Source organism: Acomys minous (genome assembly GCF_964271855.1).
Source record: "Acomys minous genome assembly, chromosome: 14".
In the NCBI taxonomy this organism is placed as follows: domain Eukaryota; kingdom Metazoa; phylum Chordata; class Mammalia; order Rodentia; family Muridae; genus Acomys; species Acomys minous.
Genome location: NC_140496.1, coordinates 90,834,898 through 90,853,882, shown reverse-complemented (window position 1 = coordinate 90,853,882; position 18,985 = coordinate 90,834,898). Strand labels below are relative to the sequence as shown.

General features: G+C 36.0%; 1 protein-coding gene and 1 long non-coding RNA gene across 5 annotated transcripts in view; one reads left to right on the top strand and one right to left on the bottom strand.

Annotated features, from left to right (window-relative positions):
* Positions 1 to 9,575, top strand: part of BANK1 (B cell scaffold protein with ankyrin repeats 1) — a 248,800-nt gene extending 239,225 nt beyond the window's left edge. For all 3 annotated transcript variants that reach the window (XM_084756051.1, XM_084756050.1, XM_084756052.1), the window contains exons 14-17: positions 3,258 to 3,287; positions 6,569 to 6,621; positions 8,262 to 8,326; positions 8,674 to 9,575. In XM_084756051.1, the coding sequence (XP_084612177.1) occupies positions 3,258 to 3,287; positions 6,569 to 6,621; positions 8,262 to 8,321 (143 nt within the window). In that variant the 3' untranslated portion in view covers positions 8,322 to 8,326; positions 8,674 to 9,575. The remainder of the gene's footprint in view (positions 1 to 3,257; positions 3,288 to 6,568; positions 6,622 to 8,261; positions 8,327 to 8,673) is intronic.
* LOC311582791 overlaps positions 1 to 18,985 on the bottom strand; it is a 171,694-nt gene that overhangs the window by 76,207 nt on the left and 76,502 nt on the right. The window lies entirely within an intron of this gene.

The window sequence follows — 18,985 nt, the reverse complement described above, 5'->3', positions numbered from 1 at the left end:
ACAGTAAGACAGGTTAACTCCTGGAAACACCCAGCCCACCTCAAAGAGGATGATGAGCATCAAAGAACCTCCTTATGGAGATGGCTTCAAATGTGGCAAATCAGCCACTGGGCAAAATGTCCTCGTTGTGGCAACTGACAGAATTCTGCATAAAAATGGGCAAAGTTGGAAGCAGCAAAGTCAACAGCCAAACTCTATTAATCCAGGGTAAACAAATCCTGAATAGTTCCTGCCTCACAAATGTGTCTGTCAGATATATTAGGCCAGAAGGCTGAAGATGATGCCCCAACGTTATAGAGAGTTTTGGGTGACAGTTCAGGCAGCAAACTGTCTCTGTCATTTTTTTTTTCCACTTTGGAAGCTGCTAACCTATATTTCCTGTTTACTCAGGTAATTAATTTTATTCCTTCTCAAGTCTCTGATGGAGCTGAAGACCAGATAGTTTAGTTTTACAATTAAGATTAGTTGTTTATGGGTTAAGATGTTTTTAGGTCTAGATAAATGTTTTAAGTTGATAGAGATGAGATATGATAGCTATTGACTTACATTCAGAATCTTAAGCTCACCAAGATAAGAAAGATGCTTTCTTCGAGGTTGCCAAAACACTATGAATGTAACATTAATATAATGCCTGATTGATTCACAGTTCTTCTTGTTGTATGTGGTTTATTTTATATATGTATAAATATAAATGTATATATATCAATAAAAAAGAAAATCAATATAAGAAATTAATTAAAAGCCTCTAATTTTGAAGAATAAATCATAAAAATTTCTAAATTTGTATATAGCAAAATAGATAAGCAAGAATGCAAGAAATCAAAATAATAGTGGTAGTAATTTGAGTAATATCAATAATTGTGTCCAATGTAAATTGATTAAACACTTAATTTTAAAATGATGTTTTTATATTGCACAAAAAGGAACAGCTAAATTTAGGCAGTCTAAAAAACATAATGTAAATAAATGAAAGATAGCTAGAAAATGAAGGTCTACCAAGAGACAAGAAAGCTATGGTGACCATGTTGATACACAATGAGAAAAAGCCCATAGCAGGATAGAAGAATACATTAGCTGGAAAGAAAGTTCAGCAGGAAGACATAACAGCTAGATAGATGCTTCTGTCCTTTATATTACATGAATGCTTATAGGTTATGTCTAGCCAGTGAAGTAAAATTTAGCAATACTCAGAAATAAAATAAAAAGCACTTTTATCTCATTGCTTAATTGAACATATGACAGAAATCAACAAAGATACAGAGACCTGAGTCACAACTGAGTCAACCAATTTGGCATTTACTTAATAAGGCATAAAAATACTGAGCTCACATTCTTGTGTAACTTGTCCTTGGACAGCTACTAAGATGGAGCACTGCGGGATCATCAGAAAACTTCATTACATTGTGGAAGATCAAAACCCTAAGAGAATGCTCCCTAAGTACTGCAGATTCATTCTAAAATATTTAAGAACCAAATACAATGTTTCAAAAATAATCCTTGTATCAAATAAGAAATCAGAGAAAATTGTTTTGAAATGAAAGCTCTTGTAAACAGGATGCTAAAAGTTGTAGAATGAAGCAAAATAGAATCAACAGTTAAATTAGAGGAAAATGTAAGACCACGGAAGTGAAGAGTATACTTATTTCTATGTATTTTAAGAATTATTAACGTTTTATAAACTTAATAAATAAGAATCAAATAGGAAGAAGAAGGAGTACAAGGAAGAGGATGAAACATAAGCAATTAAATTAAATAAATGGGGTGGTTACATAGGGCTATCAGAAGAGAGCAGAAATAGGGAAAACTGTATGTTTGGAGTAAACAAAACATGATAGATGAAAATATGCTTTTTTCTAGGTTCCTTTCTCCACACATATGTAGTATAATAATATCAAGCTTCAGATATTCTAGGATTGGTCTAACAGATAAGTAAACCACAGTTAATAACAGGTTCCTGTTGTCACAAAGTATCAGCTAAATTAAAGGGAGGCTGATGTGAATCTTGTGAGGGACCATTGGATTTAGAGGCAAAAGATAACAAATCATGGCTGCTAAGACACAATTTATGTAAGTGAGTATAGAAATAAACACACACACACACACACACACACACACACACCACAATTCTGTCTGCTGAGAGGACCTAAGAGTAGTGACATCCCAGCTCTTACAAACGTACTTAATACCCAGCCCTTAATTTACAAAAGAAAATGGCCAACAATTGTGTAAAAGATGCTTGACAATCATTATTATGCAGGAGAAGACAAAGGAAGTTTCAATAAAATGCCAATGAGCAAACTATCAGGAACATGACTTTAAAAGGCTGCCAAACTAACCCAAGTATGATTTAGAATGTGGAACTGGATGTACGTATGTGATTGCTGATGGAATGTCAAAGTATGTAATGACTTTTAAAAGGTCACATACATGCTTAGTATATGGCTTAGTGATTCCAACCCTGGATATGTTTCCAATAAAAGTAAAACTCTGTATCCACCAAAAAAATACATATCCATAAAGTCTATGGAAGTTTAATTCATCATATCTGGAAACAATCAGAGCATAAAGCAGCAACATGCACAATTACATTTTGCCTGTGTTTATGCTGATACTACCTAAGCAATAAAATTTAATGCTTCTACTATGAGCAATATAAATGAATCCCCAGCCAATGTGCTGGGTGAAAGGTACCAGACATAAGGCAGTACATGCTGTAAGGTTTTATTTTGCTGGCTTTCTAGATCAAGCTAATACAAAGTAACACTAATCTATAGAGGAGGCTAGCAGAGCTGAGGCTGTGAGGAATAACATGCTTATGAGGATTAACGAGAGGTTCTGAGTGTACATCCTCTGTCTAGGAAACCTGCTGGACTGGGAGGCCCATAGTTAACAGATTTGTTTTAAAAATCATCAACTTGTACAATTGAAATGCTTAAACTGTGTAGTGTGCAGCCATTTCTGAAAAATGTAGATCTACAACAAATGAAGTATTGCAGAATAAAGGAATATCAATTCAAAGACATCAGGGTTTTGTCAGCGATCGGACAGGCTTCAGATCATAACACTTTGACGACTATCAGAAAAGACAAAAGTAATGAGAGGCTTGGTATCGCATAATACCCAGAGGTAGGATTAGTCTTTTCAGTTTATGTTGTAAATTTAAGTCACCTCTAAGATACAAAGTCATCAAACAATAAGAAGGTCTCGTGGGATAAATACTAAACAAACATCACAGAATATATTTTTTTATCTTTTAGATAAACTCACGATCGTGCACCATCCAAGTGGTAAGTGGTTATTACTAAAGGAAGGATTTAAACTATAACAAAGTTCACATTAAGTGTTTTTAATCGAAATATACCCAGTAGTTTTATGTCAGTGTACCACTTTGATTAGATTGCATATTTATGTGCAGAAGCCATTTGACATCAAAAATGAAAATGTGGCATCTCTACAGCAGCTAGCAGTGTCCCATCATGGAGAAAAGGGGCTTTGTGATTTGATTAATTGTGCCCTTTGGCACATAGTTTAAGCTCTTGGTCTTCGTTCTTATTCTTTAATTAACAGAGTATTAGATATGGAATTTTCAAGCATGATTTGCCTTTGTTGATCTTTCTCCCCTCTCTTCTGCCCTGCCCTACTGACCCCCTTTGTCCCGCCACCCTCAGTAGCCTCCTTTCCGTTTTCACAGCACATCTGTTCGGTTTTCCTCTCTCCCTTTCTCAACACCTCTTCTTCCCCTTTCATGGTCCCTCTTCTAGTTTCACAGCCCACCCTCATGCATACGTGGAAAGGTTAAGACTGGGATGAAGATGTGAAAGATAGCATACACTTGTTTCCCTAGGATTCCTGGGGGAAAGTTTTCATTATAAAGCCTTTCGCAACCTATGGTTTTGTTTGTTGTGTTGTAAAATGTTTTCTCCAAATTTCTTTCTTTATAAAGTTTGTTATGGATATAAATGAAGGCTGGTGTTTTCTGTCTGTTGGCTTTGATTCCTTCAACATTTTCCCTTGTGTTTATTAGATCTCAGAGTTTTCTGGTTAAGTTTGAAGGATCTTTTAATTACAGAACAACATTGTGGATATGAATAACTTAATGTCTTTTCCTATCTTTAACATTTTTATGTATAGTTGGCCTAGCACTTTGAGCACTACATTAAAAAAATAGTGGAGTGAGTCACCTTCTCATCTCTGAGGTTTTGGAATAAATACTTTCAGATTGTTCATATTAGGTATAATATTGGCTATAGCTTTCTTTTTATATAACTATATGTATGTATATATACAGTATATATATATATATATAGTCTTTACTATTTTGAAATATGTTCTTATTTCTAATTTCTCCAGGACTGATATAACATGAATTTTGTAAAATGCCTTTTCTGCAGCTATTGAGATCACGTGACTTCTTTCCTCCATTTTATTTGTATGATATATTATGCATAGTGATTGCAGATGTACAACCATACTGAAAATGCAACCCACTTGGTCATAATGTTTGATTTTCTTAATATGGTCTGGAAGTTTTGTTTGCATCACAGTTTATATATATATATGAAATTAGTCCAAAGTTTTCTTTTTGCCATGTTTGTATCCAGTTATGGCATTAGGGTAATACTGGCTTCATAGAATTGAGACTTTGTCTTACCTTTGTATTTCTTGGAACATTTTGAGAAATACCAGTGTTAAATCATCCTGAAAAGTTTGACTGAATTCAACAGCGAGTCTTTTCAGTCTTGCACTTTTCTTTGTGGATATTTTTGTTAACCTTCTTCATCTTTTCAAAGAAGTGACTCTGTTATTTATTTTGTGTTTTGTCCCTCTTTATTCCCTGTTCTATTATTTTTTGCTCTAATCTTTATTATTCTTGCTATCTATTGCATTTAGGTTTGGCTTGCTGTTAAAGAGCCTTCTAGAATACAATTAAGTTATTTATTTGAGATATCTCTTACTTTTTTACTGCTAATGCTCATAGCTATAAACTTTCTTTTAGGACTGACTTAGCTGAATCCAGAGGATGTGGTAGGGTATAGTATTGGGTTTTGTTGTTTGTGAGATTTAAAAAACAAATTTGTCCTTGACCTCTTTAATGCTTCACTACTTGTTCCAATGTAAATTATTCAATCTCTGGGTATTTGTGTCATTTCTGAGGTTTCTCTTGTTGTTTGTCTCATTTTTTTTCCACTGCAGCCTGATAAGATACAAGGAGTTGTCCCAATAGGGTTTATTTTGTTGTTGTTGTTATTGTTTTTAATGAGAATTTCTTTGTGTCATATGATATGATAAATACAGATATCTATATAAATATTAGAATAGAGTAGTGAAAGTCTCCTGCCATTATTGTGTTCTTATCTATGTGTTCTTTTATTTCTTTTAGTGTTTGTTGTATAACACACAATACACAGCACATACATATTTACAGTTGTATCTAATTAATGATTGTTCACTTTGCTAATATGAAAAGTCCCTCTATCTTTTCTGACTAGTTTTGGTCTGATGTCTACTTTAGCAAGCATAGTTAGTGTTATGCTTGTTCCTTTATGGCTTCTATTTAATTAGTTGGTTGATTGTCATCCTTTCACACTTGGCTGCCTTTGCTAGGTAAATGAACTTTTGGAGACAACAGATAATTGAATCTTGTTTTTCATTCCAGTCAATTATCCTGTGACTTGTTAGAAAGTTGTTAAGTACAATTTCATTTGGTTGGTTATATTAGTGTCTTTCTTTTCCTCCTATTGTATTAGTATTGGAGGTCTGCTGATTAGCTGTGTTGGACAAGATTGATCCCTATCATCTCTTCTTTGTGTGTTATTCTTGTGGCATGAACTCTTTAATGTGTTCTCATGAATGAATCACTCTCAGTTTTCTCATATGTAAGATGTAAGTGATAAGCATACGTGAGAATTTGTAATAAACAATGGTAATGATTTATGGTACTGGATTCTGATAGTTGGCAAATGGAAGTCATTGATAGAAGAAATTAAATTTGGGCAACACTCAACAGAGTGACTCATATGGCTGTGATAAGAGGAACACACACACATATGTGTGTGTGTGTGTGTGTGTGTGTGTGTGTGTGTGTGTGTGTGTGTATAGCAAATGTTGGAAGGAAAAATAGGAGTTAGAAACCAGATAGAGACCTATCCTAAACCAATGACTGTGAAAAGGAGAAGCCATAGAACTACACCATGGGGGTCTCATGGTAACATTAGGGGAGCAGCATAAGCCACCAGTGGGAAGCCTAGAAAACTGTGCTTTGCACCTGGCCAGTCCCACCAAACACTGAAAGAAAATTTAAAGGATTTAATGAGGTAGCAGTTGTTACTACTAGGGTATGAAAATTATTTCTAAATAGAACTGATTCTTCAGTATACAACTCTGCCCTGCCTGCATGAGGCTGATGTTCAGTTCACCACACGTGCTCTGTTAATATGCCCTTATTATCTGTTTAACAATTTTTCTAATTACTACTCATATCCAATTCTTTGTATTACTTTAATTGATGAGTAAATGCATTATGATGAATGTTATTAATTGAATAAATAGTAAATGTCTGTATTTATAGGTAATGCTGCCCACAATGAAAATGTACTATACAGTAGTCCCCTCAACAATAAGGTAGGTTGTGTTTATTTTAATTTTTTAATGCAAAGGAAGACTTTCTCTGCTGGGGAACATAAAAATTTTCCATATTGTCTGGTCTTTAATCCAATGTGAATCATTAAAGTTAGAAAGCATAAGTGTTTACAGTCCGTGAGTAGTAACTCAAAGAAATTTATAATTTAGAAAAAAAAATAAAACTCTTAGGGGGGAAAACAAGTGTGGCTGGATTTAGTGTGTCCATGAAAAAATAAATGTTAGAGTTATTGAGTATATCAGTTCTAACAATATAAATTAGATGAGAATTTTATTTAGGAATTATAGTCCTCATGGCCAATGTATAGAAAATATATAGCCCCAAAATGATGATTTTACAAATATGCAGCATTTCACATTATAGACAGGATATTGCTAGGAGCATAAGAAGAACATCAAGCCAGGAGAACATAAGTGAAAATCAAGATACTTCAAGACATCACAGTGATTGTCCTGACCACAGATTCTCTATGAAAACCACATTGTTTCACCCATCTCCACATGTGACACTGGAAATGAGCACTGTTACCAAGGGTGATGTTGCCCTTGGACCATTCCTTGCTAAAATACAGGCTTAAAAGTCTTTGGTAAACTTCCTAATGAAATCATTTTTCTTTTCCAAAGTTGTAATAACCCTTTCAGCTCTCTTGTTTCAAATAAATAATACTTTATTATAAAAGTCATTCATACCCCTACCCAGATCTAGCCAATGGACAGAACATTCTCCACAGTAGAGTGGAGAGTGGGATATTACTTTCTCACCTACTCTGGTGCCTCACCTTTGACCATGTCCCCTGCATAGGGAGACCTGGTGGCACTCAGAGGAAGGACAGCAGGTTACCAAGAAGAGACTTGATACCCTATGAGCATATACAGGGGGAGGTAATCCCCCTCAGGAACAGTCATAGGGGAGGGGAATAAGGGGAAAATGGGAGGGAGGGAAGAATGGGAGGATACAAGGGATGGGATAACCATTGAAATGTAACAAGAATAAATTAATAAAGGAAAAAAAGGAAAAAAAAGTCATTCATACAGAGTATATGCTAAAGGCTCGTTACTGGAGTGCAGAATTGGAGGCTAAAATGAAGCAGAAGAGTTTATTTAAAAATGCCTTGTCAAATAGGCTTATTAAAATCTTATGGAATATGTATACTTTTAATATGCACTTTAAACTGTATATGTATACTTAGAATATAAAGTGTATGTGTGTATACACTTTTTGAAATTCATTTTTACAAACATGAGAATTTGTGGATAAGAAAAGAGTATAAATGCCGAATGCTTAATGATTTACCCTTAAAATTGAAGAAAGCTTTGAACCAGACATGGTGCATAAGTCTGTAATCCCATTACTGAAGAAACCAAGGGAAGAAAGTAGCAAATGCCAGGTCAGGATAGCTGACACAGAGACATACTGCATCAAAAGAAGTCAAGCCCGCAAGTGTACTATAGCTGAGTCTTTCTGTGATTGTCTCCTTTTAGGTTACGGGGTTGACAACCAGTTACCTTACAAAGGGGTTTTCCCCAGGACTATAAACAGCAGCTATGCTATTGTGTTTCCTTCCTGAGACTTAAAATGGAAAAGCCTTAATTTTGTATCATTTGTTATTATTAATTTTCAGCTTCCTGCTCGACTCCAAGTTGAAAAGGAATTCGGTTTCTACTGCAAGAAATATCATTAAAGAAGGTAACATAGTAAATGTTTCTTAGGTAACCTAAACTGGGAATTATATGGGTATTACTCAACCATTTAAGAAACAGGTGACTTTAAATATTTCACAGCCTTCTCTTGAAAGAATAAATAAATGCGGTTTTGGTTTTTGGGTTTTGTGGAGGGTTTTGTTGTTGTTTTGGTTTGGTTTGGTTTATTTTGTTTGTTTGTTTGTTTGTTTGTTTGTTTTTATTTTGTTGTTTTGAGCTGAAGAAAAATGTTCCATAGAAGGATTTATAGGTGAGGTGATTTTTAAGCTAGGTAATGAATGTTCATTGATGATCCACCATCCCCTAACCCATTTCCTGTGGTTGTGTTTTCAGATTATTATAATTAAACTCAAGAATCCACAAACATTTTGCTGTCTAGATGAAGCAAACCTGATTCTGGAGTACCTGGCCTCCAGGGCTAATCCACTCGTAGAAAAGACATAAGCTTGCCTTTGGACTTCAGGATATATCACCACCACAATTTATTGCTACTATACCACTTACAAAAGATGAAGACTGACAGCATTCTCTGAAAACCCGTTCATGTTTACAACACCTTTTGCCACCAAAGGACATAGTTTTCTCATCTTGAAAATTAAAGAAAAGAAAATCAACAAAATTAAAATGTAGTCTAGCAAAATTATGGAACTAAACTATATAGCTTAGTCTCCCTATTCTTCCTCCCCTTCAAATATGAACTTATTATTACATATTTACTTTTTAAATGACAACCATGCTGTCTGCCTTTCTCACATTTAGAACCATAATGTTCCTCTTACAGCATGTTTTCAGATAGCTTCTTTTAATTAGTGTCCATTTGCATGAACTTTGAAATATACTTTTATTTACATTTTCCCTTAGTGGTAAACAAGCATTCTGCCAGAGAACCATATCTCCAATCCTCTACATTGTTAACTGAAATAATGTTAATTTTATTAATTAATGGTATGCACGGTGATTATTTCAAAACACGCATACATCCACACATTAGTTGTATTATCCATCTGTCTTCTCCTGGAAGATCTTTTGCCCATGCCTTCCTGTCCCTGGGACTTTACTAAATATCTTTCTCCCAATTGAAAATATATTTTTACAAATTGTATTTTTTAGTACTGAGAGTTTATGGCTTCATCTGCAAATTTCTCAGAAGCAGTTCACCACCTTAGACTAGACTACAAGTTTATCAGACTGATTTTCATGTAAAATGCTATGAATAAATTAAATGTTTAAAACTACTTCTGATTCCCCAAAGTCAGTTTATCAGGATTATGTACTAAAATATTCTGTTTGTCATTTTAAATTACCAAAGAAACAAAAAGTAGGGTAAATTTCCATAGACAGTAATAGAACAAATACAAATAATTGGTCTTTTTTTCTAGCTTCCAAACAATGATAGGAATATCTGTCTAAAGACTATATTATATAGTTTAATCAGCTCCTAATAAAAGATACTTCTGATTACAACATGTAGAATTCAATTCTGTTTCACATTCAATATTTCAGAAATGACAGGTTGCACACACATTTCTATAGGCTATCTCATCCAGAGAATAAGGGAAAGCTATAGAAAAACTGATATATTTTCTAGATCCACTGAATTAAAATGGTTGTATCATCTTTATATAATATCTCCCATAACAGCCTATGACCGAAGCCCACAGTTAAACAAGTGACTTTATTCTTGTTTAAAATGTGAAATATGAGATCCAAAATAACAGTACCAGTCTGATCATCAGGACAGCAGTGACTGCACAGCAACTTAAGGACCAAACTGAGAACTACAGAACACCCAAGCTGGTAATTCCTAGGTGAGAGGGGTCCACACTATCTGGAGCATGGGTGGGCTGGCCTCTAGCCACCCTGCAAGTCTTCAGAAAAGTCTCTGGGTCCCTGCAGGCAAGTGTACAGTCCCCAAAGACTAGCCACTGGCCTGTATGTGTGTGGCAGCTAAGCTCTGTGTCTCAGATCAAACTATGGGCTACAAAATGTAGTCTCTGGGCTTCTAGTCTAAAGGTGCCCCCACAGTCTGCACCATAAGTGGATCTGACCCCAGGTCACCCAGCCAATCAATGGAAAGTCCCCCAGTCCACACAGGCATGGGTGTAGGCTCCAAGGTCTAGCCACATGCCTGGCAGGGCACACAGCACCTGTACTCTGTTTCTCAGAAGGAACTTTGGGCTACAAAACAACAGTGTCTAAGTCTCCCTGCCGAGAGGAGACATCACAGAGTAGAATTCAAGTTACCAGGCTGGTCCACAGAAAGTTCCCAGGTCTGATTTCAGGTCACTCACCTAGTCTATATGAAGAGTTCTCTTAGCCCCACAGGTGAGGGGTCTCAACTTATAGACACTCACCTGTGGGCTGCTCTCAACGGCCAGTGAAGGACACCAGAAACTACCATCTAATGCAAGAAATAGCATGATGGCTAAATGCCACTGTAAAAACACAAATAACAGAAGCCAAAACAATATGGCATCTCCATAACCTAGTTATCCCAGACCAATCAGCCCTGGAATCTCTAGTACAACTGAACCACAAGAAAAGACCCCAAATCTTATAAAAATAATAATAGATGAAATTAATAAAATCTATAAACAAATACAGAAGATACAGCCAAACAGATTGAGGCCCTTAGAGAGACCATGGCAGAGGCCTATAGAGAGAAAATGAAGAAATCAATGTAAGAAATTCAGGAAAATGCAAAGAGTCAGGTAAAGGAAATCAATAAAATGGTTCAAGATCTGAAGATGAAAATGGAAATAATAGTAGAAGTACAAACTGAGGAAATCCTGGAAAGACATAACTTAGAACACAGGAACTTCAGAAGTAAGCATTGCCAGCAGAATACAAGAGATAGAGGAAAGGATCTCAGGTATAGAAGATACAGTGGAAGAATTTGATGCAACCATTAAAAAAAAATGTTAACTCTAAAAAACTCCTGACACAAAACATCCAAGAAATTCAAAATACCATGAAAAGACAAAACCTAAGAATAATAGGAATTGAGGAAAGAGAAGATGCTGACCAAGCTCCAAGGATCAGAAAATATTTTCAACAAAACCATAGAAGAAAATTTCCCCAATTTAAATAAAGAGTTGCCTATAAGGATACAAGAGGCCTGTAGAACACCAAATAAAGTAGACCAGAAAAGAAAATCCTGCCGCCACATAATAATCAAAACACTAAATTATAGAACAAAGAAAAAATATTAAAAGTGGTAAGGGGAAAAAGTCAAGTAACATACAATAGCAAATCTATCAGAATCACACTCAACTTTTCAAAGAGACTACAAAAGCCAGAAGGGCCTGGAAAGATGTCGTATAAACCCTACAAGACCACAGATACCAGTCTAGAGTACTATACCCAGTAAAACTTTGTAAAACAATAGTGAAGAAAAAAGATATTTCATTACAAAAACAAATTTAAACAGTACCTACCCACAAATACAATCCGACAGAAGATATAACTTCACTTTAGCAAAACCAAAATTAGACAACCACACAAACACACTACCACAACCAATATCAAAATCAAAGGACCTAACAGTCACTGGTCATTAATCTCTCTCAACATCAACGGTCTCAACTCTCCAATAAAGAGAAACAGACTAACAGATTGGATGTATAAGCAGGGCCCAACATTCTGGTGCATACAAGAAACAGACCTCATCCACAAAGTAGACATTACCTGAGAATAAAGGGCTGGAAGAAGGTCTTCTAAGCAAATAGAAACAAGAAACAAGTTGAAGTAGCCATTTTAATATCTAATAAATAGACTTTCAACCAAACTTAATCAAAAGAGATGAGGAAGGACATTTCATACCCATCAAAGGAAAACTCAACCAAGACAACATCAAAATTCTAAACATCTATGCCTCAAATACAAGGGTACATATTTGTAAAAGAAACATTAATAAAGCTTAAACCATACATCAATCCTCACATATTAATAGTGGGACACTTCAACACCCCCTTACCAAAGGATGGGTCAATGAAACAGAAGCTAAACTGAGAAATAATGACACTGACAGATGTCATGAATCAAATGGACCTAACACATATCTACAGAATTTTTCACCCAAAACCAAAAGATTATACCCTCTTCTCAGCACCTCAAAAAAACTTCTCTTGAAGAATATCGGTATTAGCTCACCCTTGAAGGTCTGGTAGAATTCTGCACTGAAGCCATCTGGCCCTGGGCTTTTTTTGGTTGGGAGACTATCAATGATTACTTCAATTTCTGTAGGGGAAATAAGGCCATTTAGCTTGTTTATCTGTTCTTCACTCAACTTTGGCAAGTGAAATTGATCAAGAAAATTGTCCATTTCCCTTAGATTTTCAAATTTTGTGGCATATATGCCTTCAAAGTAGGATCTTATGATTCTTTGTATTTCTTCAGTGTCTGTTGTTATGTCTCCCTTTTCATTCCTGATTTTGTTGATTTCAATACTGTCTCTCTGCCTTTTAGTTAGTTTGGCTAATGGTCTGTCTATCTTGTTGACTTTCTCAAAGAACCAGCTCTTGGTTTTGTTGATTCTTTGGACTGTTTTTTTAATTTCTATTTTGTTAATTTCACCCCTGAGTTTGATTATTTCCAGACGTCTACTCCTTTTGGGTGTTTCTGTTTCTTTTTTTTCTAGGGCTTCCAGTTGTGTCGTTAAGGTGTTTATGTGTGATGCTTCCAATTTCTTTTTAAAGGCACTTAGTGCTATGAATTTTCCTCTTAGCACTGCTTTCAATGTATCCCACAAATTTGGGTATGTTGTTCCTTCATTTTCATTGAATTTCAGAAACTCCTTGATTTCTTTCTTTATTTCTTCCCTGACCCAGGTGTCATTTAGCAGAGAGTTGTTTAATTTCCACATACGTGTAGGCTTTTTGTTATTTCTGTTGTTGTTGAATTGCAGTCTAAGCCCATGATGATCTGAGAAAGACTCAAATGGTATATACTCACTTATATCTGCATATTAGCCCAAGGGGCATGTCCCCCGAAAGCCTTCACTTACCAGGAAACTGAGACAGAGGAGAGGACATTCTAGTGGGATTCTAGATGAGAGAATCATGGGAGAAAGGCAAAGTAGAAGGATCCAGAGGGTCCTAGAAGCCTACAAGTAGAACATTATGATAGGCAGATTTGGGCATAGGGGTCCCACTCAAACTAAGGCACCAGCCAAGGACAATACAGGCGGTAAACCTTAAACCCCTACCCAGATCTAGCCAATGGACAGAACACTCTCCACAGTAGAGTGGAGAGTGGGATATTACTTTCTCACATAGTCTGGTGCCTCACCTTTGACCATGTCCCCTGGAGGGGGAGACCTGATGGCACTCAGAGGAAGGACAGCAGGTTACCAAGAGGAGACTTGATGCCCTATGAACATATAGAGGGGGAGGTAATCCCCCTCAGGAACAGTCATAGGGGAGGGGAGTAAGGGGAAAATGGGAGGGAGGGAAGAATGGGAGGATACAAGGGAGGGGATAACCATTGAGATGTAACAAGAATAAATTAATAAAAAAAAAAACTTCTCCAAAATTAAGCATATAGGAAGTCACAAAGCAAGCCTCAATAGATACAAGAAGATTGAAATAATACCTTATATACTATCTGACAACCATGGACTAAGGCTGAACCTCAACAACAATAGAAATAACAAAAAGACTACACACACATGAAACTGAACAACTCTCTACCCAGTGATCACTGGGTCAGAGAACAAATAAAAAAATTAGGGACTTCCTAAAATTTAGTGAAAATTAAGGTACATCATACCCAAACATATGGGACACAATGAATCAATACAAAGAAGAAAGTTCATAGTACTAAGTGCTTTCATAAAGATATTGGAAATATCTCATACAAACAACAGCACATTTGGAAGCCCTAGGGAAAAAAAGAAGCAGCCACACCAAAAAGGAATAGACAGCTGGAAATAATCAAACTCAGGGCTGAAATCAATAAACTAGAAACAAAACAATTCAAAGAATCAGCAAAACCAAGAGCTGGTTCTTTGAGAAAATCAACAAGATATACAAGCCCTTAGCCAAAACTAAAAGGCAGAGAGACACTGTCCAAATCAACAAAATCAAAAATTAAAAGGCAGACACAACAACAGACACTGAGGACATCCAAAGAATCATTAGGTCTTGCTTCAAAAGCCGATATACCACAAATTTGAAAATCTAAGGAAATGGACAATTTTCTTGATAGATCCACTTTCCAAAGTTTAATCAATATCACATAAACAAATTAAATAGTCCTGTATCTCCTGTAGAGATAGAAGCAGTCCTCAAAAGCCTCCCAACCAAAAATAAGAAAATTCCCAGGGCCAAATGATTTCAGTGCAGAATTTTACTAGAAAGTCAAAAAAGAGCTAATACCAAAACTCTTTAAACTAATCCACAAACTAGAAATGGGAGGAAAATTATCAAACTCATTCTACAAGGCCACAGTTACCTTCATACCTAAACCTCACAAAGACCCAACAAAGAGAATTTCAGACCAATTTCTCTTATGAACATTGATGCAAAACTACTCAAACCGAATCCAAGAACATCAAAGATATCATTCACCATGACAAAGTAGGCTTCATTACAGGCATGCAGGGATGGTTCACTATATGGAAATCTATGAATGTAATCCACCATATAAACAAACTGAAAGAAAAAAAACCGCATGATCGTCTTTGTAGATGCCAAAAAAGAATTTGACAAAATCCAACATTCATTCATGTTTAAAATTTTGGAGAGATCCGGGATACAAGGCATAACCTAAAAATAGTAAAGGCTATATACAGCAAGCCAGTAGCCAACATCAAATTAAGTGGAGAGAAACTCAAAAGAAATTCTACTAAAACCAGGTACTAGACAAGGCTGCCCACTCTCTCCATATCTCTTCAATATAGTACTTGAAGTTCTAGTTAGAGCAATAAGACAACAAAAGATCAAGGGTATCCACATTGGAAGAGAAGAATTCAAAGTATCACTATTTGCAGATGATATGATAGTGTACATAAAGACCCCCAAAAGTCTACCAGTGAACTCCTACAGCTAATAAACACCTTCAACAAGGCCACACCTCCTAATAGTGCTACTCGCTATGTGCCAAGCATTCAAATACATGAATCTATGGAGGCAATAGCTATTCAAACCACCGTAGGGTGTCTCAGACACCATGATCCCACAGATGATCAGATCATATTGGCTCTGACCTAATCTATGGTTTAATCCATTGAATAAAACTATCAGCATGGGTTATAGACTATGGAATACAGGGTCTGGATATAGTGTGTTGCTGGGGACAATCTTTCATGTAACCCTCTGTTTCTTAAGCTCCATGAAGCAAGTAACTTGCCTTTTCTGTTGTACACCCTTCCTCCATGATGTACTGCCTCACCATAGGTCCAACCCAGTGACTCTGTACTGAAGCCTCTGAAACTGTCCATCAGTAATCTCTTTATCCTGTAAGTTGTTTTTCTTAGATTCCTGTCACATCAAAGTATGACCAACACATTTACCCTCTCAGGAAGGTTTCTCCTAACATCTCTACCTAATTCCCTTTCCCTTTCCATTTTTCTCCATAGCATGTATCATTGTCTCACTGTCTATTATTGTCTTCCTCCATCAAAAGAATAAAGCTTCATCCGCTGTTTTCATAACATTGCCTCTAGACTTAAGTTGGTGAATATATGTAAAAATAAAATGAATGGAGTATATTCTTATCACTTATAACCATAAAAATTTTGCAAATTAAAATATGTGTAATATGATCCTTAGTACTTCATTAACTGTAATAGAAAAGTTGAAAGTACTTAACAAAAGGATTTTAGACATTAATTAACCCCTTCATTCAACAGATGCTTTCAAGGTAAGCATTTCTATATGCCTTCCTGTATTTAATTTATCTAAGTGGAAGAAACAGACATTAAAGAAATCTTTGCACCACTATCCTACTATATCACTATAACAAAATTAAAGCTGTGAAATATTAGAGAGTGAGAAAGTGCAGGACTCAACCCAACTACCTTAGGCAACATATGCAGACTGTTCACAACATGTGTGACGTATAACACAACAGTATGGTATGAACATCTAATAAGGCTGTTGACAATCCTGGTAGCCTGAAAGGTAGATAGCAAACAATGGAATTTTTAAATTTTCAAAGTTTTCATTTTGTTTCATCTATCTATTAGGAAAAAAAAGAGTAAAATGGAAAAGAAGAGTAATCTGAAACAAAAGACTTCAAAAGGAACTTTTGGAGGCACATATTGTTGATGCTGTCTCCTTGCAAAGCTGCATACAAATTACTCCAACTTGCATACAAATTAATTTTTGGTAGGCCGCTAGTCTGAGCTGAGCATGTCTTTTCTTCCATCACTGGGTGTATGCTCGGCTTCTCTTATGTTTCATTCTTTAGACTATATTTCTGAGCAGAAACAAAAATATTCAATCTCATGAAAAGTAAACAATTCTACAATCATTCATTTATGCTTAAGGTCATTTATTATAATGCCTATATTTTATATTTTAATGCCAAACTTTATTTTCTATTCATTTTGTGAAGATTTAATTATTTTTTCAAGGAAATATGCAAATTAAAATCCCTATGGTAGTGAAACTTTTATGGAGCTTTCAAATAATTAATAGTTATTGTTTGTAGGTTGTCTTCCTTCCAGGATCAGTGGTCAACAGGTAACTTGGAAGGAAGGAAAGTCCAATCTAGCTTACATAAGAATTTAGGAATTTATACCAAGAAATTATCTATTGACATTTGTGGTATAGATTTTTACCTTGAAACGGTCAGTGGTCATATTTGGCCTGAGTCTTGGTTTCTCTTGTTCTTTTTCTACTGTCTCTATCATCATCCTCTTTGGGAATTTTCTCCACAAGCTATAGAGGTAGGTCTCAACCATCCTAATGCTACAACCTTTTAATACTGTCCCTCGTGTTATGGTGACCCACTATGAAAGGATTATTTCATTGCTACCTCATAGCTGTAATTTTGATACTTTTATGAATTGTAATTTTAAGTTAATTATATGGTTATGAATCTGATATGTGGTATATCTAATATGTGACCACTGTGAAAGAGTTGTTCAAAGTTGACCCACAGGTTAAGAACTATTGAGCTATGGTTTTGACCAAAGCCAAGTAACACAAGTTAACTCACTCCCACATCATAAATTAAAAAGAGGAGTCCTTCTTCAAGTGGCTCACTTCAGAACCAGGTCACTAACTTTATCCAACAGAGCCTCACTTCTGTGCATATGATCAGAGGTCCAACTGTCTCAACTGTCTATGCATGTGGATGGCCTGATAAACAATTTTGTCAACTCAGCCCCTCAAAAATGCTTATTTCCTGTGTGCTTATCTAATTGAATCTCCTACCCTTTTAGATGATTTCAGTTTGCGGCCCCACCGATTTTAATTTCTATTATGTGAAGGTACTATTTTCAGCAGTAAATATTTTGAAGGTTACAAAGATAAAATGAGGGCATGCTGGAGTAGGTATTCCTATAATTCAGAATGTTGCGTGTCCTTGTCAGAAATAAGAGAGAAGCAAACAGGCATCTAAAGGCACATAAAGGTAGACAAATGAACCAAAGCACCAGAAATGTGCTGAGTTCTGTGCTAAGGAGAGCCAAGGACTGCTAGAGGATGATCCGGGAAGCATTCCCCTGTATGATAGCAAGGTCCTAACAGTACTCGGCAGCATGTGCTGTCACTTGAGTTTTTTTATCTTGGCCATTCTGATGGGTGTAAGATAGAATCTCAGAGTCATTTTGATTTGCATTTTTTCTAATGACTAAGTATGTTGAACATTTCTTTAAGTGTTTCTCAGCCATTCCATATTCCTCTTTTGAGAATTCTCTGTTTAGTTTGAGCCCCATTTCTTTGGGGTTTGGTGGTATTTAATTTCTTGAGCTTTTTATATATTTTGGATACTAGTCCTTTGTCAGATGTAGGGTTGGTAAAGACCTTTTCCCAGTCTGTAGGCTGTCGCTTTGTTCTGTTGACAGTGCCTTCTGCCTTACAGAACCTTCTCAGCCTCATGAGGTCCCATTTATTAATTGTTGACCTTAGAGCTTGGGATGTTGGACAGCACATGCTGGTAAGGATGTGGTGAAAGGGGAACACTCCTTCATTGCTGATAGGAGTGCAAACTGGTACAACCACTTTGGAAATCTATCTGGCACTTTCTCAGAAAATAGAGATACCTCAAGATCCAGCTATTCCACTCATTGGAATATACCCAAAAGTTGCTCCACCACACAAGGACATATGTTCAACCATGTTCATAGCAGCCTTATTTGTAATAACCAGAATCTGGAAACAACCTAGGTGTCCCTCAGGCAAAGAATGGATAAAGAAACTGTGGTACATTGACATTATAGAATTCTACTCAGCTAGTAAAAACAAGGAAATCCTGAAATTTGGAGGCAAATGGATGGAACTAGACATGATCATCCTGAGTAAGTTAGCCCAAACTCAGAAAGACTCACATGGTATTTACTCACTTACAATTGGACACTAGCCCAACAGGGATGTCCCCTGAAAGTCTTCGCTTAGCAGCAGATTGAGATAGATACTGGGACTTCCTATTGGGACTCCCTGTGAGAGAGGTAAGGGAGATTGGGGAAATAGAAAGA